Raw genomic sequence first — 27602 nt, forward strand, 5'->3', positions numbered from 1 at the left:
GGCCCCACCCACCCACCCGCCGGGTTGGGTGTTGGGCCCCACCCACCCACCCGCCGGGTTGGGTTTTGGGCCCACCCACCCACCGGGTTGGGTCTTGGACCCACCCACCCGCCCGCCCGGTTGGGTCTTGGACCGCCCACCCGCCCGCCCGGTTGGGTCTTGGACCGCCCACCCGCCCGCCCGGTTGGGTCTTGGACCGCCCGCCCGCCCGGTTGGGTCTTGGACCGCCCACCCGCCCACCCACCCGCCCGGTTGGGTCTTGGACCGCCCACCCGCCCGCCCGCCGGGTTGGGTCTTGGACCGCCCACCCGCCCGCCCGCCGGGTTGGGTCTTGGACCGCCCACCCGCCCGCCCGCCGGGTTGGGTCTTGGACCACCCACCCGCCCGCCCGCCGGGTTGGGTCTTGGCCCGCCCGCCGGGTTGGGTCTTGGCCCGCCCACCCGCCCGCCGGGTTGGGTCTTGGCCCGCCCACCCGCCGGGTTGGGTCTTGGCCGGCCCACCCGGCGGCCCGCCGGGTTGGGTCTTGGCCCGCCGGGTTGGGTCTTGGCCCGCCAGCCCGCCCACTGGGTTGGGTATTGGCCCGCCCACCGGGTTGGGTCTTGACCCGCCATCCCGCCCACTGGGTTGGGTCTTGGCCCGCCATCCCGCCCACCGGGTTGGGTCTTGGCCCACCCACCCACCCACCCGCCGGCCGGGTTGGGGCTTGGTCCACGCCGGGTTGGGGCTTGGCCCACAAACCTGCCTGCCCGCCGGGTTGGGGCTTGGACCACCCACCCACTGACTGGGTGGGCTGGGTCTTAACCACCCACTGACTGGGTGGGCTGGGTCTTGCCCGACCACACACCCACCGGGTGGGTTGGGTCTTGGCCCCACCCACCCGCCGGGTTGGGTCTTGGCCCCACCCACCCACCCGCCGGGTTGTCTCTTGGGCCCCACCCACCCACCCGCCGGGTTGGGTCTTGGGCCCCACCCACCCACCGGGTCGGGCTTTGGCCCCCACCCACCCACCCGCCGGGTTGGGCTTTGGCACACCGGCCTGCCAACCTGCCGAGTTGGGTCTTGGCCCACCCACCCACCGGGTTGGGTCACCAAAACGCACCGGATTGGGTCTTGGCCCACCCGCCCGCCGGGTTGGGTCTTGGCCCACCCGCCCGCCGGGTTGGGTCTTGGCCCCTACCCACCCGCCCGCCGGGTTGGGTCTTGGCCCCTACCCACCCGCCCGCCGGGTTGGGTCTTGGCCCCTACCCACCCGCCCGCCGGGTTGGGTCTTGGCCCCTACCCACCCGCCCGTCCACTGGGTTGGGTCTTGGCGCCCGCCCGACCGACCACCCACTGGGTTGGGTCTTGGCGCCCGCCCGACCGACCACCCACTGGGTTGGGTCTTGCCCACCCACCCATTGGGTTGGTGTTGGGTCTTGCCCACCCACCCATTGGGTTGGTGTTGGGTCTTGCCCACCCACCCATTGGGTTGGTGTTGGGTCTTGCCTTGGTGTTGGGTCTTGCCCACCCACCCATTGGGTTGGTGTTGGGTCTTGCCCACCCACCCATTGGGTTGGTGTTGGGTCTTGCCCACCCACCCATTGGGTTGGTGTTGGGTCTTGTTCACCCACCCCCTGCCGGGTTGGGTCTTGGCCCGCCTGCCCACCCGCCCGCCGGGTTGGGTCTTGGCCCCTACCCACCCGCCCGCCGGGTTGGGTCTTGGCCCGCCTGCCCACCCGCCCGCCGGGTTGGGTCTTGGCCCCTACCCACCCGCCCACCGGGTTGGGTCTTGGACCCTAACCAACCGCCCACCGGGTTGGGTCTTGGACCCTACCCACCCGCCCACCGGGTTGGGTCTTGCGCTACCCACCCGACCATCCACCGGGTTGGGTCTTGAGTTTGGGTGGGTGTTGGGTCTTGCCCACCCACCCATTGGGTTGGTGTTGGGTCTTGTTCACCCACCCCCTGCGTTTAATCTTTCCCCTCCCACCTACCCACCCGCCACCGCCCGCATTGAATCGACTGGGTGGGTTGGGTCTTGGCCCACTCACCCACCCACCGACTGGGTGGGTTGGGTCTTGGCCGACCACCCACCCACCGACTGGGTGGGTTGGGTCTTGGCCGACCACCCACCCACCGACTGGGTGGGTTGGGTCTTGGCCTTGGTCCGACCACCCACCCACCGACTGGGTGGGTTGGGTCTTGAACCCACGCACCCACCCGCCTGCCGGGTTGGGTCTTGGCCGACCCACCCGCCTGCCAAGACCCACCCGCCCGCTGGGTTGGGTCTTGGCCCGCCCGCCCGCTGGGTTGGGTCTTGGCCCGCCCGCCCGCTGGGTTGGGTCTTGGCCCGCCCGCCCGCTGGGTTGGGTCTTGGCCCGCCCGCCCGCTGGGTTGGGTCTTGGCCCGCCCGCCCGCCGGGTTGGGTCTTGGCCCACCCACACCCCTGTGTTGCATCTTCCCCTGCCACCCCCCCCCCCCACACCCCTTAGCCATGTTGCATCTTCCCCTGACACCCCCCCCCCACACCCTCCAGCCATGTTGCATCTTCTCCCCCCCCCCCCCCCAAAGGCCGTGTTGCATCTTCCCCCTCCTAAACACCTACCTACCCCCGGGCGCGTTGCATCACCCCCCTCACACCCACCCGCTGCCCAGCTGCGTTGCATCTTACCCCTCCCTCCCACCCCCAGTTGCATCTTACCCCTCCCTCCCACCCCCAGTTGCATCTTACCCCTCCCTCCCACCCCCAGCCTGCGTTGCATCTTACCCCTCCCTCCCACCCCCAGCCTGCATTGCATCTTACCCCTCCCTCCCAGCCCGCGTTGCATCTTACCCCTCCCTCCCAGCCCGCGTTGCATCTTACCCCGCCCACCCCCAGCCCGCGTTGCATCTTAACCCCTCCCTCCCACCCCCAGCCCGCGTTGCATCTTAACCCCTCCCTCCCACCCCCAGCCCGCGTTGCATCTTCTCCCTCCCTCCCACCCCCAGCCCGCGTTGCATCTTCTCCCTCCCTCCCACCCAGCACGCGTTGCATCTTCCCCCTCCCACCCCCACCCTGCGTTGCATCTTCCCCCTCCCTCCCACCCCAGCCCGTTTTGCATCTTCCCCCTCCCCCCACCCCAGCCCGTGTTGCATCTTCCGACTCCCACCAACACGCCCCCCCCAGCAGTGTTGCATCTTCTTCTCGCACCCACCCACCCGCATCCATGTTGCACCTTCCCCTTACACCCACATCCATGTTGCACCTTCCCCTCCCACCCACCTGCATCCGTGTTGCACCTTCCCCTCCTACCCAACGACCACCCCCTCTGACCATGTTGTATCTTCCCCTCCCACCTCCCCCCCCACCCTGGTCGTGTTGTATCTTCCCCTCCCACCTCCCCCCCCCCCACCCTGGTCGTGTTGTATCTTCCCCTCCCACCTCCCCCCACCCCGGTCGTGTTGCTTCTTCCCCTCCCAGGCCATGTTGCTTCTTCCCCTCCCTCGCACCCTGCTCACCCCGACAATTTTGTGCTAATGCTTCTCGTTTTTCAACCCTGAGGGTGCACTAAGGCCAGCTAACCATACCTTGAGTGTCAGTGTTCTAAACCCCTTACAAAGTGTATTTCAAATTGTCTACCCCCAATTGGCAGAGACTGACTTACGTGTCCTGGGTACCATATGGCAGGGATTTATAACTAAGGCAGAGTGTTCACCCAGAGCTGCAGCACAGATTGTGGCACCCTGTATGCGACAACATACAAAATGTCTTCTAGCCTGCCACTATAGACTGGAAAGGCAGTGTGTAAGGAAATGGCTCCCTGTTGCAGTTACCCCCCACTTTTCGCCTGATGCTGACTTGACTGAAGTGTGCTGGGACCCTGCTAACCATTCCCCAGCACCAGTGTTCTTTCACCTAAAAGGTACCATTGTTTCCACAATTGGCACACCCCTGGCACACAGATAAGTCCCTTGTAAAAGGTACAAGTGGTACCAAGGGCCCTGTGACCAGGGAAGGTCCCTAAGGGCTGCAGCATATGTTGTGCCACCCTAAGGGACCACTCACCTAACACATGCACACTGCCATTGCAGATTGTGTGTGTTGGTGGGGAGAAAAAGGCAAAGTCGACATGGCATCCCACTCAGGATGCCATGCACACAAAATGCTGCCTGTGGCAAAGGTAAGTCACCCCTCTAGCAGGCCTTACAGCCCTAAGGCAGGGTGCACTATACCACAGGTGAGAGCATAGCTGCATGAGCAATATGCCCCTACAGTGTCTAAGTCTATTCTTAGACATTGTAAGTACAGTGTGGCCATTTTAAGTATATGGTCTGGGAGTTTGTCAAAAACGAACTCCACAGCTCCATAATGGCTACACTGAATACTGGGAAGTTTGGTATCAAACTTCTCAGAATAATACATCCACACTGATGCCAGTGTTGGATTTATTAAAAAATGCACACAGAGGGCATCTTAGAGCTGCCCCCTGTATTTTACCCAATTGTTCAGTGCAGGACTGACTGGCCTGTGCCAGCCTGCTGCTGAGAGACGAGTTTCTGACCTCATGTGGTGAGGGCCTTTGTGCCCTCTGAGGCCAGAAACAAAGCCTGCTCTGAGTGGAGGTGCTTCATGCCTGTCCCCTGCAGGAACTGTAACACCTAGCAGTGAGCCTCAAAGGCTCAGGCTTCGTGTTGCAATGCCCCAGGGCACTCCAGCTAGTGGAGATGCCCGCCCCCTGGACACAGCCCCCACTTTTGGCGGCAAGTCCAGGGGAGATAATGAGAATAACAAGGTGGAGTCACCCACCAGTCAGGACAGCCCCTAAGGTGTCCTGAGCTGAGGTGACCCCAGCCTTTAGAAATCCTCCATCTTGATTTTGGAGGATTCCCCCATAGGAATAGTGATGTGCCCCCCTCCCCTCAGGGAGGAGGCACAAAGAGGGTTTAGCCACCCTCAAGGACAGTAGCCATTGGCTACTGCCCTCCCAGACCTAAACACAACCCTTAATGCAGTATTTAGGGGCACCCCAGAACCTAGGAAATCAGATTCCTGCAACCTGAAGAAAGGACTGCTGACCTACAAGCCTGCAGAGGAGGAAGACAATTGCTTTGGCCCCAGCCCTACTGGCCTGTCTCCAACTTCGAAAACCTGCTCCAGCAACGCATCCGACAGGGACCAGCGACCTCTGAAGCCTCAGAGGACTGCCCTGGACTACAGGACCAACAAACTACCGTGAACAGCGGCCCTCTCTTTGCAAAAAAGAAGCAACTTCCAAGGACTTCACGTGTCCCGCCGTAAGCATGAGACTCTACACTGCACCCGATGCCCCCGGCTCGACCTGCAGAAAACACCTCAGGGAGGACTCCCCGGCGACTGTGAGCCCATGAGTAACCAGAGACGTCCTCCCTGAGCCTCCACATCGACGCCTGCAGAGAGAATCCAGAGGCTCCCCCAGACCGTGACTGCCTGTAACAAGGGACCCGACGCCTGGAACCAACACTGCCTCCGCAGCCCCCAGGACCTGAAGGAACCGAACTTCAACACAGGAGTGACCCCCAGGTGACCCTCTGCCTTGCCCAGGCGGTGGCTGTCCCGAAAAGCCCCCCCCGTGCCTGCCTGCTCCGCTAGAGTGACCCCCCCCTGGGTCCCTCCTTTGAAACCTATACAAAACCCGATGCCTGCTTTGCACACTGCACCCGGCTGCCCGTGTGCCGCTGAGGGTGTGTTTTGTGTGCCTACTTGTATCCCCCCCCAGTGCTCTACATAACCCCCCTGGTCTGCCCCCCGAGGACACAGGTACTTACCTTCTGGAAGACTGGAACCGGAGCACCCCTGTTCTCCATAGGTGCCTTTGTGTTTTGAACCCCCAACCGTGGGCTGCGTATGCCCTAGGACTGAGACTTGTAAGTGTTTTACTTGCCTCCTAATCTAACCTTTACTTACCTCCCCCAGGAACTGTTGAGTTTTGCACTGCGTCCACTTTGAAAATAGCTTATTGCCATTGTACATGATATTTTCATTCAAAGTTCCTAAAGTATTTAAGTGAAGTACCTTACATTTAAAGTATTAACTGTAAACCTTGAACCTGTGGTTCTTAAACTAAGAAAAGATATTTTTCAATATAAAAACCTATTGGCCTGGAGTAAGTCTTTGAGTGTGTGTTCCTCATTTATTGCCTGTGGGTGTACAACAAATGCTTAACACTACCCTCTGATAAGCCTACTGCTCGAACACACTACCACAAAATAGAGCATTAGAATTATCTACTTTTGCCACTATCTTACCTCTAAGGGAAACCCTTGGACTCTGTGCATGCTATTTCTTACTTTGAAATTGTATATACAGAGCCAACTTCCTACACAGTGGTAACATTGTTAGTTTGATTTTGCCATTCAAACCAATTGCAAAGCCCCCACTTCCCTTCCCTTCACAATGTATGCACGTCTCCCCTAATGAATGCCTACCTTGCCGTAAGGCAAGGAGCTGTATATTAAGTAGGACTTGTACTTTGTATATGTATGTATGACACCAGCGCTTCTAAATTGTTGATTTGCTGTGGAAGAGTTAGTAGCCCCATTGGCTAACACAGACCTGGCTAATTTCTGAATGAGACTACTTAGATGGGTACTGTAACAAATTAATCATGACATTAAATCAAACTTAATACCCCAGTTGAATGTAATGTCACTATTAAACAAATGCAACTTTTAGAAAGTTGCTACTCTATGAGCCAGTTTGTCCAGTGGCGCCTCACATGGTCACTGATCCTGTGATCCAGTTTGTCCGGTGGCTCACATGGTCACTAACTACCATAAAGCTTCCTGCTATCCTGAGGAGTAGTGTGAACAACTCCCAAGCTTAGGAACAATAACAGCCTGCTTCAGGATAAGGTGCTACCTTCCCTTCACAAGAAGCCACTCAGGGTGTTGGCTCAAAAGGTCAGCTTCAAAGGACGTAGCTGACTGTGGTGCGCAAATGGCTATCACAGTCTTGCGTCTGTTCTTTGTTCAGGTAGACAGGCTGTTGGTGGGAACAGAGAGGGGAGACCAGTGCCCTCACCAGTTTTCCGGTGGGTGTGTAGCCCACAGGAAGATACACTTTTAGTGTGGGCTACCAAGCTCCTAACTTCCAAGGGAGGGTTCAGACACCTTGAAAGTGAGCGGAATAGTGCACTCTGAGATTGCTAGATGCCACGCATACCTGGAAAATCATCACCAGGAGGGAGGAGACCTCGTAACCCATTGTCTAGTGACTGCCTCATCTTCTAGGGAACTTTCTGTGCATAAATATGGCTTCACTTACACCATGTACCTCAGATCAGGCTGGAACTGAAAAGAGGATTGAAGGAGGGCTGCCCTGCTGACCGAGACTTGGCAAAGAGAGGCTGGACAGTGTGCTTGAAAGCACCTGCCACACCTTGGGCTAGCAAAGAGGAATGTACATTAAATTCGACTTGAGCGTCAAGTTGGTTTAAGGAGGAGGCCCAATTCTCCAGCCTCCCAGTGACAAGTCTCAGCTGGTCTGTGAAAAGGCCAGGGTACCAAAAGCAGAGCCACCTTGCCTGTGGAGCCATCCGAAATATGGTATCTTTGGAGACCAGTGATGTGCCATCTTTCATTAATCCTTGCTCCCTCCTCCTAGAGGTCTGTAGGCTGTGCACCTCCAAGAAAAGTCACACCAGATCTCCACTTCTAGCAGCCCAATCAGGGTTGGGGAGGTGTTGGGCACTCCGTGGGCCTCAAGAGGGTTTCTTTGGCCTTTGATCTCCAGATTTAAGTGTCTCAAAAGGGTCCTTCCTAATATGCTCTGCCCTATGTAAAATCAGGGGGCGGGGATGAGAGAGAGCACAAGTCATCAGGAGTCGAATTCTGGCCACATGGCACACACAGCTAACTTTCAGCATTCCCATCAAGCTTTGAGGGGGCCCTTCTCAAATGCCCCAGCCTATGAATGAATCTGTCAAAGTGTTAATCAACAACTTGATAACCTCTCTTCACTGTTGTGGTTCAAGTTGTAGCCTGTCTCTTCACTCGAGTGGCTCTCACTCCTTGGGTGTTTAATCTGGGCACGTCGCCATTTACTGCAGGCCTTAGTCACCATTCATGTCTGGTTCTTTGTCTGCCTTCACTCCACTACACTTCACAGTGGGGGTAGTGGGCAGAGGTCTAGTCGCAGATCTCACAGCACCAACCAGCAATCTCGGACGCATGTTTCAGGCACTTGGCCCACAGGTTATGTTCCATGCTGGTCCACAGCACCATGTTCTCAGCTCCACTGTGAAGCTTCATGGGTCACAGCCCAAAGAGGTAGCTGAAATGGATCTTGAGAAGACAGAAGCACCTATGTTTTGCCTGTATCTGGCTTCGGGACCTATGAGAATGAACGGGTGGACCCAAAACCACACCCGTGGTGATCATTGTTAAATGTGGATGAAAATAACCAAATTCTACTTTTGCAGGGGGAAATCAATGTTGAATGTCCAGCTACGCCACTGTTATTGGATGCAGAGAGATTACTAATGTCAGTTTGTGCGAGAAGATCAATGTTGGATGTTTATTAAAACGCCCATTATCTCAAAGACTGAGGGAGATGCCGAAAGAGGAGTGCTGCGGGCTCTTTATTTATTTTCAAAACAATAATTTTGTGATTGTTTTTATGCTGAAATTTTCAATAGCCATGTGAACGCATGAATAGCCTTGTGAAGGCCCTTGAGGCATGTTATGATTATTTCACCACATTTGTGCTATTTCTAAGTGTTTTTTTTCTTTCACAAGCACCCAATTATTCCAAATGATGTAATGTTTTCAAATAAATCTGTTCTTGCCCCTATCACAACTTCAGTGAAAGTTAGGCGGGAGAAAACTGCAACTGAATGACTGCTAATTCATCTCTCAAGTGTGAAATGACTTATTCCTTTCCATTTCGCTCCATGTACAGATCACTTCATCCCCACAGAGATGTTCTTCCATGCTCCAATTAGTCCTGCCAAGATCCTAGAGCAGTCCTTGGGAGTCACAAGCCTGCCAGCAACGCCAGTTGCACACCCTCAATCCAGCACCAAGCGAAGGAGGAGCAAGCGACAGGAGTCCAAGCGAGTTCAGAGGTGAGAGGGTAGGTGCTGTTCAGAGGTCAAACCTTTGGTGGGGTTGTGGTCAGATGTGCCTTAGGAGTATATGAATGAGTGAACAGGCAAAGCTGTGGGGAAGGTGTCTGGTTGAGAGAGGGCTACCTAATAATTTGTGAGACTAATGATGTTCAGGGATGAGATTTCGAGCTGGGAATAGGTTTGTAGCTGGTGGAGTAGAGTCTAAGGGTGCAGAATAGTTAAAGGGTGAATGGGAAGGACACATGAAAGAGTGAGTTGGTTTTAAGGGTTCAAGGTAGGCCTGAGAGAGGGATGCAAGGATGTAAATAGAATGTCATTTAGTAAGATGTACTGACAGTTGGAGTACATGGTGGAACGGCTGAGAGCTTTGATGGGAAAACCATTGTGGAGTGAGTGAGACAGGGAGGTCCAAGGGTGAGTCAGCCAGCAGCCTTTTCAGTGGCAACTGACAGGCAGTATCTCTGGCTGTGCAGACCACTTTCAGAGAGATTAGTATTGTCAAGATTAAAGGCAAGTGTGGTTCAAGAATCTTTTTTTGTGAGAGCTGTGGGTTCCGGCGTGAAGGTGGCATCTGCTGAGTGCTGAAAGGGTAGAAGGGTTACGGGTGAGTGGGCTGTTGAATGTGTGGGTACATGAAAGCTGATCTCACAACCAGCAGTTGGACTTAAGCTTGTGGTTTATAGATATTATACCCAACTTTAGTCGGAATGTCTTGGAAACATGTTTAATTGAACCAATATTGCAAGGCTCTGGGGAAAGTTTTTCAATAGTAGTATTATGTATAAGAAGAGCGCCAAACACAAAGTTCTACGCATCAATCCAGCCAGCAAGAGTAATCCGTTTTAAAACTTGGCTTGCATACAGAAATAAAGTGTACTTCAGATTGAGAAAAGCCTGCACTTCTTCCATCATACAGTGAATAGGGTAAGGTACTGGCACTGACAGTTTTGTTCAGATGAAGCGCTACAGCACCTGCATCAATCAGCAGAGCAAGCTTCCCTCATACATACTGAGGATTTCACACGTTTTTTTCTAGCATAGAGATGAGGTGGGAGGTACAGAGGATAGCAGGCTTTCTAACAACCAACATGCATAGCACAGAAAAAATTGTGCAAACTTCTAAAAACCAATACCAGGAAGGCTTTTTTTTTGTTTGTTTTTAAACTAAAAAAAACAAGCTGTCATTGGCAAGTGCTGAAAACCCTTTTACGCCAAATGAAAGGAACTTCTACTGCCCAATAATGTACAAACCTACTGATACCCTGACAACCAAAACAAGCCTTGGTAAAGCCAACATGTCTGTCTTACACTGTATTCATGTCACATATACTTAAAATGTATGTATGCCTGTAGCACAGGGTGGTGTCGTATTCTATGCATGTCTAATTGTAAAGTAGGAAATGACTGTATGATGTTAGTGTTTATATTGTGCCTACTACCTTGGAAGATGCCTTGAAGAGCTTTTTTTTAGACTTCCAACATGCTACTCCATGTCAGGCAAATGTACGTTAAGTAAAAGGTTTGCAGTTAGTTATGCTGTTGTCATGTGGGCTGGGCAATTTGACATATTTTTACACAATTATTGAAAAACTGTTCAGGTCCCACATTTGGGGATAATTTCATTTACTTCAGTTAATGGGATGTTTCATACTACTCGTAACAGTGTCTTGCATGTAGATGTTAGATTGTCACACTGCTTGTAAAGTAGTTGTCCTGCCATTCATGTACAGTTTTTCACAGCAGCATTTGAGGGGATAGGGTTTATGTAAAGCAATATAAGATGCCATTTAGTCAGAGTACGCATTTTTAAAGTTGTAGTGTCATTTAAATTTGATTGGACAGCAAATAATGATTTAGGGAAAAACATTCTTGCATTTGTTTATAGTTCATTCATATTCCAGCAGGATCTAATTTCCAGCTGACATGTTAGGGTCAAACAGGACATAGACTTTATGCAGTAATTTAAAATTCTCAGATGGCGGTTGTGGGAAAATGCCCCTTTTGTCTTGGTCATCCCCATTGTTTTGTGAACTTTTATTTATTGCTGTTTCTTAGACTCTGCTCACAGGGGCTGCTGCTGTCAAGTGCCAAGTGTATGTGCTCTCACCCTAAAAATGCAGATATTGGCTAATCCCTGTTTGGAATATTTAACTTTTATATACGATGATAGTGTGTGGTGTAGAAACTGCATCCATGGTATGAAACGTTAAATGCTACCTTAATGTGCCATACACTTGTATAACAAGAAAAACATGGTGACGATCCCACTCGAGCAACAACCACAATTCCTTTCAGGGTGAACCACAGAAGTAACTGAATTAACCTTTGCTGACTCTCTGGTAGCCTGGCACAAAACAGACTTGATTTAGAAACAATGAGTTATGTATTTATACAGCACATAAACAGTAATAAACTGAAAACACAGCACAAGAAAAATCTGACAACAATTTGGAAACTGGAGGAAAAATTGAATAAGTAATTTGACACCTAAATGAATTAAACCCATTCAGTAGATCCGGAGTTAGGGATTTTAAAAATATTGGTGAAAAATACCACTTAGCAGAACAAAAGTCACATGCTAAAGCTGACTGCAGTACAATGCAGTTCAGCCACATAGGTAAATTGGGACCAGTCTCAGATTACCTTTTGACTTAAGACATTTTTAAGAAAGTTCCTGAGAAAGTGAAGTTCTGTGGGGCAAGGCAGCTGGCGTTGTCCAAGGAGGAAGTATTGTCATCAGGGAGCCACTGGATGCAGTCACAGTGAAGATTTCGATGTTAGGACTTTGTCACTTTTTTGGAGGTGTGAAAATTCCCAGTGGGACGAAGCTACACGCTGTAGCCTAGGAGGGCTCCACAAGGCCATATACCCCTTCTCATAGGTCCCTTTGAACAGGATTTGTTACTGCAGAAATAAACATAGTGGAATCTACCAAAACGTCAGACAGATTGGCAAGCAGGTAGGCCACAGTCTTAATGTTCTCAGGCCACTTTTTGGTGAAAAAGTTTCTAAGTATAATGTTTCAGGCTTTGGCTAGAGAAGAAGCACCTTTGGTACCACTTCCAAGTGTCCAGGATGGTTTAGGTATCACTTAGGGGATTAAGTCAGTGACTAGGTGCAGGATTCAACGTCTCTGGAGCTTATGTCCCAGTACCTCACACAGGAGGCCAGCCAGCAAGCCCTTAGAGTGACTCCAGCAGAGCGAAATTCTTTATTGCTTGATTTCTCAAAATCCTTGCATAGCAGTGCAAGAAAGAGGGTTTAAAAAACGTGCCCCAAATAACCACCCCATGGCCAGCAAAGCAATATTGAAATTAAAAGTTTTTTTTTTTTTAAAAGATAAATACCCTGATGACCACTGTTAAGCCCTGCTTTGCGGCATCAGTGAATTAGCACCCTTAAAATTAATAAATAAGAAACTTTGTTTCCAGGGATAAATAGATAAAATAAACAGTGCCTAAGAATAGCACTGGTGCTTTGATTTCTAAGGAGATGGCTCCAAGTGGAGCATCATTATTGAAAAAGAGCTGTCCTGTTAAAGTGTTAGTCCCAGTCATGAACCTTAAGCAATAACTGGATTAATAAAACTGATATAAATGCCCACACTCTGCTTCCAGCACAAATTTAAAAGAAGTAAAAGTTAAATCTTATGACATCAAAAATAGTTAAAGAAGACCTAGAAGTGTCAAGTGACACCTGGGATGGAAAGGGCAAAGCCAGTTCTGGCAACCCAATCCACTCTTGCCTTGGGAGCTCGGGGAGTTATCCACATGGCTCTGCCGAATTATACACCGGCCCACTCTGAGGGCCACTAGAATTTGCCTCTGCCCATTTCGCAAATCTCTGCAGAAATGTTAGTGGTGCTGCTTAATCTAAGTCTCTAGTATCAAAGCAGGTCAAAACTGTCTCCATGCAGGATCTAATGCCTCTCGCGTTCCGTCTTCTTCATAGGAACAGGCGGCGGTCCTGTAGTAGAGTCAGGCAAATGCACAAAACATGGATGATGTCCTCTGGCCCAAGTTTGCATAGCTGGGAACACCCTTGATCTCCACATCTCTCCCAGACCGGCAACTAACACCTGATGGGTAAAAGCCCCAGCCTTCATCTCATTAGATGACTTTGTTTTTTTTTTCCCCCCCTTAAAAGGCCCACAGCGATAACTCTGGGGTTTCAGCTGCTTGTATGTTGAGAGTGTCAGCTGTAGGAAGTTGAGTCTGTGTATACTATTTCAAAGTAAGAAATAGTGTGCACAGAGTCCAGTGGTTCCCCTTAGAGGTAATATAGTGGCAAAAAGAGATAATTCTAATGCTCTGTTTTGCGGTAGTGTGGTCGAGCAGTAGGCTTATCAGAGGGTAGTGTTAAGCATTTGTTGTACACACACAGGCAATAAATGAGGAACACACACTCAAAGACTTACTCCAGGCCAATAGGTTTTGATATAGAAAAATATATTTTCTTAGGTTATTTTAAGAACCACAGGTTCAAGATTTACAAGTAATACTTCAAATGAAAGGTATTTCACTCAGGTATTCTAGGAACTTTGAATAATCACAATAGCATGTACAGTTTTGACATAAATGGCAAGCTATTTTAAAAGTGGACACAGTGCAAAAATCAACAGTTCCTGGGGGGCGGTAAGTAATTGTTAAGTTCACAGGTAAGTAAAACACTTACAGGGTTCAAAGTTGGGTCCAAGGTAGCCCACTGTTGGGGGTTCAAGGCAACTCCAAAGTTACCACTCTAGCAGCTCCGGGCCGGTCAGGTGCAGAAGTCAAAGAGGTGCCCAAAACACACAGGCTTCAAAGGAGAGCAGGGGTGCACCGGTTCCAGGCTGCCATCAGGTAAGTACCCGTGTCCTCCAACGGCAGACCAGGGGGGTTTTGTAGGGCACCGGGGTTAGACACAAGCAGGCACAGAAAGTACACCCTCAGCAGCACAGAGGCGGCCGGGTGCAGAGTGCAAACAGGCGTCTGGTTTTGTATTGAAAGCAATGGGGAGACCCGGGGGTCTCTTCAACGATGCAGGCAGGCACAGTGGGGGCTCATCGGGGTAGCCACCACCTGGGCGAGGCAGAGGGTCGCCTGGGGGTCGCTCCTGCACTGGAGTTCAGTTCCTTCCGGTCCTGGGGGCTGCGGGTACAGTGTTGGTTCCAGGCATCGGGTCCCTTGTTACAGGCAGTCACGGTCAGGGGGAGCCTCTGGATTTCCTCTGCAGGCATCGCTGTGGGGGATCAGGGGGGGTCAACTCTGGCTACTCACAGGCTCGCAGTCGCCAGGGAATCCTCCCTGTAGTGTTGGTTTTCCGCAGGTCGAGCCGGGGGCATCTGGTGCAGAGTAGAAAGTCTCACGCTTCCGGCGGAAAACGTGAAGTCCTTGAAGTTGTATCTTTGTTGCAAGAAAGTTGCAGATGGTTGAACAGAGCCGCTGTTCACGGGAGTTTCTTGGTCCTTGGGTGCAGGGCAGTCCTCTGAGGCTTCAGGGGTCGCTGGTCCCTGTTGGATGCGTCGCTGTTGAAGTTTTCTTTGAAGTTGGGAGATAGGCCGGTAGGGCTGGGGCCAAAGCAGTTGTCTTCTCCGTCTTCACTGCAGGGCTTCAGGTCAGCAGTCCTTCTTCTTTAGGTTGCAGGAATCTAGTTTCCTAGGTTCTGGGGGCCCCTAAATACTGAATTTGGGGGTGTGTTTAGGTCTGGGAGGGCAGTAGCCAATGGCTACTGTCCTTGAGGGTGGCTACACCCTCTTTCTGCCTCCTCCCTCAGGGGAGGGGGGCACATCCCTAATCCTATTGGGGGAATCCTCCATCCACAAGATGGAGGATTTCTAAAAGTAAGAGTCACCTCAGCTCAGGACACCTTAGGGGCTGTCCTGACTGGCCAGGGACTCCTCCTTGTTTTTCTCATTATCTCCTCCAGCCTTGCCGCCAAAAGTGGGGGCAGTGGCCAGAGGGGCGGGCATCTCCACTAGCTGTAACAAAAGGGGTGAGCCTTTGAGGCTCACCAACAGGTGTTACAGTTCTTGCAGGGGGAGGTGAGAAGCACCTCCACCCAGTACAGGCTTTGTTCCTGGCCACAGAGTGACAAAGGCACTCTACCCATGTGTCCAGCAACATGTCTGGTGTGTGGCAGGCTGGCAAAAACTAGTCAGCCCACACTGGAAGTCGGGTATGTTTTCAGGGGGCATCTCTAAGATGCCCTCTGGGTGTATTTTACAACAAATTGTACACTGGCATCAGTGTGCATTTATTGTGCTGAGATGTTTGATTCCAAACTTCCCAGTTTTCAGTGTAGCCATTTTGGTGGTGTGGAGTTTGTGTTTGACAGTCTCCCAGACCATTTACTCTTATGGCTACCCTGCACTTACAGTGTCTAAGGTTTTGCTTAGACAGTGCAGGGGCATAGTGCTCATGCACCTATGCCCTCACCTGTGGTATAGTGCAACCTGCCTTAGGGCTGTAAGGCTTGCTAGAGGGGTGACTTACCTATGCCACAGGCAGTGTGAGGTTGGCATGGCACTCTGAGGGGAATGCCATATCGACTTAGTCATTTTCTCCCCACCAGCGCACACAAGCTGTGAAGCAGTGTGCATGTGCTGAGTGAGGGGTCCCCAGGGTGGCATAAGACATGCTGCAGCCCTTAGGGACCTTCCCTGGCATCAGGGCCCTTGGTACCAGGGTTACCAGTTACAAGGGACGTACCGGAGTGTCAGGGTTGTGCCAATTGTGGAGACAGAGGTACAGTTTTGGGAAAGAACACTGGTGCTGGGGCCTGGTTAGCAGGGTCCCAGCACACTTTCAAATCATAACTTAGCATCAGCAAAGGCAAAAGGTCGGGGGTAACCAGGCCAAGGAGGCATTTCCTTACATCAGCCAACCGTGTTTTCATGTGCTAGGGTGGCCTCGTCTTCAAGCAGGGAAAGCAGTTTGCTGCTTATTTTTATTGCTCTTTTGAACTCCTGATGACTTTTTGATTAAACCCAAAACAGACTGTAAATTCAAGGAGTTCAGAGACTGATGCAAGTAGGATCCTGCTTGGGTACTGAGTGTAGAATTCAGTTCAACCCATATGTGGTGGTCCAGAGATTCTTTTTCAGCAGACCTTGATTTGTGGCATTGCAATTTAAATGCCCTCATCCGCGCCAAAGCTTGTTTAGTGATCCCTAATTCAGGTTTGGTCTGAGCATGCAACACATACGAGAGGTGCTGGAAGATTGCTCTGTAAATCTTAGCATCTTGTCCAATAATTCAGTCTTTACCCTTAAATGCCTCACTCCCATAAGCCAGCGTAGGCACAACTTTCGCCTGGGCTACCTTCAAGAAAGGGGGCAGGGTAGGGCCTCTAAACTTGGTGGCAATAGATCTGAGACCAAAACACAGAGCATTTCCTTTTGTTCTTATTTCTTCCAACTGATCTGTGTAGGTTCAGTTCGTGTTGAAATAGACTCCCAAATATTTAAAGCTGGACTCTAGCCTCTCTTTCTCCAGGAACCATGTTTGCCGTTTTAAGCGGCTGCCTTTGAGAACCATGATCATTTTGTTTGCATTGATTACCAGGCCCTTCTTAGTCGAGTAAGCCCATGTTGCATCAAAAAGGCGTTGAAGGCCAACCTTGATGTGGGTTATTAGCACCAAGTTATCAGCACATAACAAGTTTGAGAGTCTGAACCCCCCAGGTTGGGTGGATGAGAATTTATTGCATTCAAAGCCGGAGCTAAATCCGATAGGAACAGATTAAATAGGGTAGGGGCAAGGACACACCCTTGCTTAAGGCCCTGCATAGTTTTAATGGGTCTGGATAATCGAGAGCCATCACTGATTTTAACTTGGACCGATGTGTCCGTGTGTAGGAGCTCCAAAGCTCTAAGAATGTTAGCCAGGAGACTAAAATTGGCTAATTTAAGCCATAGCTTCCCTTTATCAACTTTATCAAAGGCTGCTTTAGAGTGGATGAACCCCAGATTAATTATGTGGCTATTTACCCTTGCCTGGTCCGATAATAAAGAAAGAGCCATAAGATTAACCGAGGTTCCAAAGCTCTTTGTAAATCCTGTTTGATTTAATGGGATGATGTGGTTCCTCAACCCATGGCTGTAGCTTCTCAAGTAATACTCCCGCAAAATATTTTGCATTGTTAGCTATGAGGGCTACAAAGTGATAGTTCCCTGGAGCACCCCTATCGCCGCTCTTGTAGTTTGGGACTAGCATAGAGCCATGCCATGAAGGCAGGATCTAGATCAGCTGAAGACTGGTGGTAAACAGGGCCAGATGGTTGGACCTGAATATTGGATCCTCTTTTTAGATGGCTGGTTTTATGCCATTCTGACTTGGGGCTCCTTTCTTTAGCTATCTGTTTCTGAACTTGACTAGGGGTAATGTGGCCGATGTCACTGCTTGGTTTTCCCACGCATACTTCCTGTGACTGTTCCAATCAATGCTGCTCATCCCAGTATGGGACTCGGTATTAAAGTGGTCTTTAAGGAAGTGTTACTAAGTTGATTCAGAAACGTTTGAGGAGGCTACAGCAGGCCATTGGTTGTCCGCCAAAAGTTTGCAGAGTTATACTTGCTGCATGGAGGCTCTCTTTCTGGTTTTTCAGAACTCTTTCGGCCATACGCAGAAGGTACAGAACTCTAGTATCAATAGGGGATTTCTTTAACACACACTATAGTGAGTTAGCCCTGTTTTTGGCCCATTTTACCTGGCAGTTGCTATCCTCGCCAATAGCGGAGGCTGTGCTCTTTGAGGTCTGCAGCTTGGTGTGATGTCTTAAACTCTCCGAAAATGATACACCTCCCAACAGAGGGTCCACAATAGCCAAGTGGGTAGAGGAGAAGTAAAGTTTTGCCTTTGCAGCCAGAGAAGGCAAGGATACTGAAGTGCACCAAATATGCTTCAAATTGATAGTGTGCTCATTTAACCCTAAGTATGTGTTTTCCTTCACTAATGACTGAGCTGAAACACTCATGCACTGACAAAAATCTCTGGAATGCGCTTCCTAGCCCAAAGAAGACATTTATTATTTCACTTTGCAAGGTTCATATAAGGAGATTAGCATGTTGAAAGCACACATTTAAAAATGGGCACAGTAATGAAATGAAAACATGTACAAATGATTCTCCTCTGTAATATACACAGCAAATATATGTATCTATATTATAATGCAAAGCAAATAATGAATTTAAAATATGCATCACCATGATGCAACGGCACAACTGCTTCATCTCCCTCCTATACAGCATCAGATTGCCAGATCCCAGAATCGATCGAGAAGAGAGAGATCAATTATCCTCACGGGAAGGATGACACACCCCAGCATCCTGAGCATGCTTGAGATCTGAAAACTCTCAGTCCCCGGTCCATCTGGTCTCTGCCTCTTATACCATGAACAAAGAAGAAAGGAAAATTCTATAACCTCCCTCTCACTGCAGAAGTTTATTTATTAAAAAAATGCTGATTGCTTTAGGCCAGCTTTGAAAATAACACGTCAGATCTTGGCCACAATCCCAAGGTGCCACTTCAAAACTAGCCCGTTCCCTGCTGTAACATGAGCACATTGTAAAACTACTTGCAGCTTTTAACATGGTGGTGGCTAATGCTAAAATAAAGTCAATAGGCAAAATGAAGCTGGTGGTCACTAATGTGACAGTGTTCTGCTAGGCTAAGTGCAACATAGTCAATGGTCAAAACACACATATCATTACTGTGTGTTGTCCTTTCAAAATACCCAGTCTAGTGTTAATGGTGATATCCTGGGGGGGATGATCACTGTCCAGACATTCACCAAACCCAAAGGAAGGTATAATATGCAGTAGAGAAAGGCTAGCAAAAGTGTAATCAATTAAAGAAGCCCTCTTTGTCGTTAAAAAGGAAAGTCCTGGTGGTTTATCAGGAGCATATCGGCCATTTAGTTCCCTGAGGCCAAGGTGTTCCAGGGCGCCCTGTAGAACACGACCTTTCTTATCCCATTTACTCCACCCTGGCATTTACTGTGCCGGGTTCATCCACGGGCTATCTTGAGCCTCTCTAATCTCACTTTCAGAAGCCAGGCTCATCAGCCACTTGTTGAAATCACCCGAGATAACGAGTTCACCCCTGGTGTCTTCCGACGATCCTAGCAGGATGACACATCTTGACACCATGTAGTCCCCATTTGTCTGTGTCTGGGAGGAATACACAAAGACCAACTGACAACTATTAACAGTGATATGTCCTTAGATGCAGGCTGCAAAATGGGTAGGACAAAAAATGCCAATTTTCTAAAAGTGGTAGTTTCAGAATTGACTTAAAATCTGACTTTACCATCAAAGAGGATTTGAATTACAATTCTTTTCAAACCAAACATGATACTTACAGCTGTTCCCAATCAAGTGTTATCACTTATTAAATGCAACTAAGGTAGCCCAATGTTATCCTTAGGAGAGGTTGGTCTCACAGTAGCGCAGAACTAATTTTTATTTTTTATTTTTTTTTATTGCCAGGACATGTAAAATTTGAAAACATCTGTCCTACTTTTAAAGCACAGTGCATCCTGACCTAAGAGCTGTTTAGGGCTACGATAGGGGTCACATATGCATTGAAAGTTAAGGTTTGGGCCAGGCAAAATGTTTATTCTGCCAGATAGAACGTGCAGTTTTAAGCTGCACACAGGATGCCATGGGAAGCCTGAGATATCTTTTAAAGGGCTACCTAAGTGGGTGGCTCAATAAGTGCTACTTGTCTACTTTTGTGCTGGTTACCTGTAGTACCACTTTACTAGGGATTTAAAAGTAAATTAACTATACTAATTAGTAAGCCGGTTTTACCATATTTAAGGGAGAGACCTTGAGCACTTTGTGCACTTTACCACTGCTAACCAGTGCTAGTCCCAACGCCAGCAAATATTAATTTGAGTATAGGAGGGGTGAAGGCAAAAGGTCTGTGGGAAGGCCACACCAAAGGCTGTCAGGTCTAACATGCTTCTGGAAGAGAACCAGGTTTCTTATTTCCTTGTGGCTAATGTGTGATAAGATTTGTTTCAATCATTTGTGTCTTTTGGCATTGGAGCTGAGAGCAAGGTTCTTGTAGATTCTACATAAGAATGGTATTATCAGTGCTTAATTTGTGCTTGTTGTTTTCGGTGCTGAGCACCGGCACTTATTTTTTAGGGCCGGCGCTTAGTCTTCTGCCTTAAGCATTTGCTGCAAACAAAAGACACATATGGGAAAGACTGAGGAAGAGAAAAATGAAAAAGTGTCACAAAGGGAGAAAGCAGAAAGCTGCAAGTGTGAGCTGAAGGGGCAGGGAGTGGCTTTATATGGATTGAAGAGGCCAGAGATGGCTTCAGCATTATGCTGCCTCTGTATTGTATGCTTTCACATTCAATTGCAGCAGCCGCCTGTTTAAGAGGAGGGCTTTGGGCACTGGCACTTTTTTATTTACAAATGAAGCACTGGGTATTATTCATCACTAAGTCAGTAGCACAGCGTAACCATTCATAGTGTGATGTGCCACTGTATTGATCTCATTAAGGTTCGGAATAGGCAGCTAACGGTGTCTGCATCCAGATGCTAAAAATGCCTCCCCTCTGCCAGTACGTAAAACACCATTGCTATTCCAGTATCCACATAGCTTCCCAAGATGTAAAACACAATTGCCATTCCAGGACACATTCCAACATGCAGAAAACGTCACTGTCATTCAGTATCCCCTAAGACCTGTAAAGATCCATTTCTTCTTCACACTTTTGGATTGGGTCCCAGAGAACCATATTTAATTTCTTCCAGGCCGTGGGCACAGAGCCAGACTTTTCTACTGCCACCATGCTCAAACCCTAATCTCTCAAACTGCTTCTACAGGTTACATGTAGATAGACTTGCTTTGACCAAAGAGGCATCTGTTCACCAGTGCCTTATCATACCAGGCTACCCATGCCAACATCTGTCACCAGCACACCTTTTGGTATTTTCCCGTTTTCTTTTTCCCCCTCTATCTGAAATCCTCTCTTACCTTGTCTCCAACAGCAGAGGACACCATTGCACCTCAGCAAATTAATTCTTCATAAATAGTAGTACATACATTAAAATTATATTTTCTATACAATAGGTGCACAAATTGCATGAAGTGCAAGGTTTGTGTGTTCATCTAACCCATGGAGTAAACGTGGTAAGGAAATGTGAAGCTAGGTATTGAGTTTTCACAAAATGGAATTGCCAGAGATGCCCCCTGTCTCATTCCTCATGAAATAACAGGGATTGTGTTTAGCTTGATTGTGTGAATTTTTATTATAATGCTATGCAGCACCTCTATGAGTGTTGTGCTAAAAATATCGGGGTCCTGACGCACTACCTCCGGTACATAATTATTTTCGGTAGCTGCCAAGAATGAAACCGCTGTGGTCATTTGTGCCTCCTGAACATGGAGGACCCGGCAACTCCTCCCCCGTGGGGTCTTGGTTTACTTTTCTTCATTGCACGAGGGTTGACAGCTGTGCCACCAATTGTCAAAGGCAATTGTTCTTTTTCTCTATAGACCATTAAACCTGGCCGCACATAACATGGCATAAATAATCCCGAATTGTCCAGGTTTCTTATTTCCTGCACTGAAAGACCACCTGGCTTCCTCTGCTAAAACAGTGATGTCTACATGGATGGAAAATGTGTCAACCTAGGATCGCAGCCTTTGCTTCTCTGTCCAAATATAGTGTTAAAAGTTAACGTCTCTGTACTTTAGGAGAGCTATGAGAGGCCTCTTGGCTAACACTGGGTAGGGAGAATTGATGTTGTGGCATGGGCCAAAGACCAATGAGCTCTCTTTAGGATTAACATATTGGAGACATTTGTTCTATCCACTAGTTTAGACAAAACAGAAACCATGAAGGGCTACATCTTTCCAACATCAATAGTCTTAGATTTTCCCAGATTACCACCGATTACTATGTGGAGATGCCAGAGGGTCCTCATTATGTGCCCTCTTAAACTCCAAAACTTTTTCCACTCAGAGATGTTCATAGCTGGATGGTTACACTTTGCATCCAAGTGCAAGAAACCTAACAGGTCTGTAATTAAGACATTGATTAATGGAGTTAGTGTCTATGCATAGAAAACATTGACTGTACATTGCACAGGCTTTATAACTGGTGTTTCAATTCCTGCTACTTGTACAAAGCGTCAACAAAGTAAAAGGTTATTCAATTTTGGATTGCACACAAAGCGACTCGGAAGTACTCAGTCCTCACACTACGCTCCAAGACGAGCCTAAAATGTTGACTTTTAAGCTTGATATGGTGTCACCCATAGAGGTTTGTACTGCATCACGAAAAATGTTAGCAAATATTTATACTACTACACATGGTACACTCTTTTTGGCAGTGCTACCGGAGGTGTTTAAACAAATACAGCATGGAGCCGCCCCAGCAGTTGAAAATGTTCCAAATTAGATATGGTTTCTTTAAGGTGAGGCAAATGTCAAAATTATTATAGTTTACAAAAAGGAAGAGTTTGTCAATCGCTTCAGTGAGTCTTTAAATGTGCTGGAACAAAATGAGCATGATGGGTTGTGAAGTAGAAATGAAAGGTGCATTTGCAGCACTCTTAGCACTTTAAGACTCGCACTACAGGTAGAGAAAACACAGACAGTAATGAAATGGTAGAGATTGGACGCTCTAATTCGCACTGTTTTCAAATGCTATACCACAGTGCACGCATTACAATTAATATAGCATGCTACTGAAGTTTGACAGTTTCTAGGATAAGGTGTAGTGAATCTGACAAATACAATTTCTTTCTTGCTCTGTAGGACTGTTTTCTCCAAGGGCTTACAATGTGACTGCAGCCCTACTCTAGTGCTTTCTTGCAATAAGCCCATTTACAAAAATGAGCATTCACACTTCACTCTTTCTGGAGACGTACTTGTTAAATTAAGTACTGGATTAACAGTCTTCAAAATAAGTCTATCCCTTTTTTCACTCTGCTGAGTAGACGGCATACGTGCTTCTTTAGATCTGCTGCTTTATAGTCAGGAATTATGCAATTGTGCGGCTGCGGCTATATATTATTTTTTGCATGATTATAGATTTGCCACCTCAACCATCAATTACCACATAAGCTGCAGATGTTAACAAAAATGATTTTTGTTTCTTGCTCACAGTTAAAAAAAATATATATATATATATACAGTTAACTAAAAATGCACGGCATGCGTTGCCGTGCAGTGAAAGACCAGTTGCAAAGGTTATGTAGTTAAATTTTTGTTGCTTATTGCTATGTTTTGGTGTTAAACCGGTTCTAATGAGGAGCATCCAATGCCTGGACAGTGCTAACAAGTTTGAAAATTAAAAAAATAATGAAGTAACACTATCATGAAATGTGCCACATTATGCAGCATAGTTGGTCTTTTCTTGCTGCATATTTACTCAACCATGCCACACAATTTAGCCTTGCCCTGTCATATAATTCCAGTGGCCCTGCTTATAGTCCAAGCATTTTTCAAGGAAAAATAAGCAACCATTGAGTGACTGCACCAACAAATAACCATCTGAGGTAATTGCGTTTTTATATTTTTACCAACAATGCTTGCTATCAAATAATAACTGTCAAAGCCAATAGTTCTGGCGGTTACTGCCAGCCTTTTGGCTTGCTCAGTGCTTGTTTGGTTTGTAAGGGGTTTTAAAAACCTTTATTGCTGAGGACGCTGCTGGACTCTCACCAGTCTGAAAAGTAGCAAAAAGCTAAATAATGTTTTTCTAGCTTAAGCATCAAGATTTATCAATTCTATTAAGGACACGGAGGCGAGGATTATGTCTCTCTTTACTGTCCAAAACACAGTAGCCAATCAGTTAACAGTTATAGAAAAACTACACATCCCATGATGCTTAATACATGATCACATGCACCAATCACCAGCCAAGATCTCTGACCATAAAGACCATGACCCCCAATGTCACTTCCTTTTTCTTTGTAAAAGTCAGATAATCCTTAAAACTTCTGAACTGAAACTTCTTACGTAGACGCCGTTCCATCGATCTTCCAACCAGATGTGGATACATTAATTGAGCTCAACAGGAGCCAAAAGCAACCGAACTGCCAAAGGAACTGATCCGCATATAGATGACATCATCTACCACAAACGGAAAGAAAAGTCAAGTAGTCTTCTGTTCAGACCCCTTAAACATAAAATAATAAAAGGTAATATCTCATGCCAGTCAAAATAGACTATAATACTTTGAACTGACTAATATATTAAAAAGGGGAGGGTAAAATGAAATCAACATTCTCCATATGACATAAATATATATTATTTGCACATGACATAACCATATATCGAAGGGAGGGATAATCTTCGCCTCAGTGTCCTTAATAGAATTGAAAATTCTTGACATGTAAGCTAGAATTTTTTTAATTCTATTTCAGGACCGGAGGCTCCGATTATGCTTGTTTAAAGCTGCCCAATTACCACCGAAGCAACATCTACCACAGGTTTTTGATAACATTTACGAAACTTAGATTCAGAAGACCAGTCAAGCTGCATGCATAATGTCCTCCAAACGAGAACCTAAGGCATACGTTTTGGAGGCTTTAGCCCCTCGAACAGAGTGGGCACCAAATTGACTGGTCTCTATACCTGCTTCATTCATTAACCATTTCATCCATCTTGAATGAGTGGCAGAAGATACAGGTTTAAAATGTTTTTGTAAGGAAATTAGTAATTGACCATTGGCATCCTGTCTAAATTCGTCAGTGGCCACTTCATTATCCTTCAAACATTGAACTACACATAGTTTTGAATTATCCGGATACATTGGATAAGTTACTGACCTGCAATTAGTTTTTGTTCTTTGGGTAATAGTAAAGGTAACACCTTCAGGGGAATACACCCTACCAGCCAAATCCAAAGCCTTGACATCCCAAACTCACTTACAGGAAATCAAACATAATAACATAGTCAGTTTTGCTGAAATGTGTTTACGAGATAAATATTTATTGGAAGGCCACGCGTCTAAAAACCTCAAAACAATGTTCACATCCCATAATAGAGTCTCTGGTTTGAGGAGGATTAGATAAACAAATACCCCTCAACAATTTGCAGACCAGAGGATGTTCATCTAACGGTTTACCATCAATATGAACATGACCAGCGGAAATGGCTGATCTGAAATTAACAGTTCTATACTCCAAACCTGAACCAGCCAGTTCTGCTAGGAAATTTATAATCAGCTCAACGTCTGACTCCATGGGATTAATACCCCTTCCATCACACCAACTATGCCATCTGATGAATATTGTTTATGCGTGCCTGATGCCCAAGCCTGCTTGATGAAATTTGCAGCCTGTGTTGAAAGACCTGGGGAATTCCATATTGACCTGAAACCCTCCAGGCCATCAATGTCCGTTTCCCTGATATGATCAGTGGATGTTGATGCACTTCCGGGCTCAGGAGAAGATCCTGACTAGGAGGAATGAGAAGCGGGCGAGCACATGCTTATTGCAGAACAGAGGGGAACCAAGGTTGAGCTCTCCAAAATGGAGTCACCATTATGTCTGCGGTCACAAGGGGACCACAACGGGCTACCCCAGCGACCGGCGTCTGACTCGATCACCACCTCTGGGTGAGAACCATAAATAGCTCTGCCGTTCCAGGCTTCCATGTGCTGGAGCCACCAAAGAATCTGATTTGACCTCTACTGTTAAAGGAATCAGTTCTGAGTAACTCAGACCCTGTTGCAGATGTCTGATTTTGAGTCTCTGCAAGGCACGGTATTGAAGTGGGGCTGGAAAGATTGCCTGAATAGATGAGTCCAGAAGGCTCACTATTCTGCCAATATTCCTCAGAGAAATAGTCGGACTGACTAAAGCAGACCTCAGCTCACTCTTGATATTGCGAATCTTTTGCAAGGGGAGAATTAACTGAGCACGGACTGAGTATCTTGAAACCCAGAAACTCTATCACTTGGGTCGGAATCAATAATGACTTCTGCACATTGATAAGGAAGCCCAAATCCTGTAAAAGGCTGATGGTCCAGTGTAAATGAGTCAGAAGAGATTGAGGGTCCTGAGCCATCAGTAAAATATCATCTAGGTATGTGATCAATCGAGCTCCCTTGGTCCTCAACCCTTCCATCACTGGTCTCAACAGTTTTGTGAAACACCAAGGGGCCGACGACAGGCAAAACAGCAGTGCATTGAATTCCAGACATTGACCCTTCCAAAGGAATTGAAGAAATCTCCTGGGGGGGGGAGGCAGGGATCGAAAGGTAAGCATCCTTTAGGTCCAGTCGGACTATCCAATCCCCTTCCAAAAGAATATCCCTTAACATGTGAATCCCTTCCATTTTGAAATGTCTGTACAAGACCCAGTAATTGAAATCCCTTAGATTCAATACTTAGCAATGACCACCTTTTTTGTCTACCACAAAAAAGGGGCTCAGAAATCCTAGAGGGTGAAGTACTGAAAAACTTTCTGCTCCTTTGGCTAGCAAGGATTGAATCTCTGCTTCTATAAAAGTTTGATCTGCGTGGGAAAAAGTCATTTGAATCTGAGGGGTAATTTGCACTGGGGAGCAAATCAACTCTAAATGAAACCCCAACACGGTCTGTAGAATCCAGGGATCTCCAGAAATCTTTTTCCAGTTTTCTAGAAACCATCCCACTCTGCCCCCAAGAATTAGCTGAGAATATGGAATAATGCTCACCTGAGTAACCAGCTTCTTGGGTTGCTCCTTGTTGTCCTCTACGAAATCTGGAGCGACCTCCTCTGGAGCGAGTGGGATAGAAGGTAGGGTCTGATTGGTCTCCATACCAACCCCCTCTCCCTCTGGGGTAGTAGTTCTGAGGTCCTGAGAAGGTACCTTGGCCGGGTATTTGTCCTCCATAACGACCGGCCCTGACAAAAAGGCCTCATCTGAAAACCTTTTTAAAGAACATTTGTGCCTTATCAAGTGAAGAAAAGGTAGAACAAAACTTGGCCAACTCCTTGATAAAAGCAGATCCAAAAAGGCCATCTGCTGCTGGGCCTGCCTCAGAAGAGGATAAGTCAGCTAACTTCGGGTCAATTCGCATGAGAACAGATTTTCTGCACTCAGAAGAAATAGCGCGATTAGTATTGCCCAGTTGACAAATGGCTCGCTAAGCCCATCCGATCAGAACGTCAGTGTGCACAGGTGTATCGGACTCCTTGGACAGAAAGGCCATATCCAGGCTCTTGGTTAACAGACCCAACAGATCTAATAGTTTATCTTGGCATAAGCGCCAAGACCTATCCAATCTCTCCTTAGGATCTTTAGCGAATTTGTTCATGAAAGTGACCATAGTGGGGTCAATTTCAGGAGTGTCAGACACTTTGTCTTCTAAATCTGGTCTAGGGAATTCCGCCCGGAGGCGAGAGCGTACCTCCTTGTCAAAACTCCTTCTAAGATTGGATTGAACATATTGTGCCACTTCAGATGAAGGGACCCAATTGTAAGATCTGGATGCACAATCTCTGTGGGGTCAAAATCCAAAACCTGAAAAGGAGGTGCCTGTTTCTTTGCTTTTTTACTGGGACCCAGAACCTCTGAGTCATCAGAATCCTTCGA

General features: G+C 47.8%; 1 protein-coding gene across 2 annotated transcripts in view; it reads left to right on the forward strand.

Annotated features, from left to right (window-relative positions):
* LOC138259339 (uncharacterized) overlaps positions 1-27602 on the forward strand; it is a 640620-nt gene that overhangs the window by 466428 nt on the left and 146590 nt on the right. For both annotated transcript variants that reach the window (XM_069206979.1, XM_069206981.1), the window contains one exon: positions 8897-9062. In XM_069206979.1, the coding sequence (XP_069063080.1) occupies positions 8897-9062 (166 nt within the window). The remainder of the gene's footprint in view (positions 1-8896; positions 9063-27602) is intronic.

This window comes from Pleurodeles waltl, chromosome 9, assembly GCF_031143425.1.
Source record: "Pleurodeles waltl isolate 20211129_DDA chromosome 9, aPleWal1.hap1.20221129, whole genome shotgun sequence".
In the NCBI taxonomy this organism is placed as follows: domain Eukaryota; kingdom Metazoa; phylum Chordata; class Amphibia; order Caudata; family Salamandridae; genus Pleurodeles; species Pleurodeles waltl.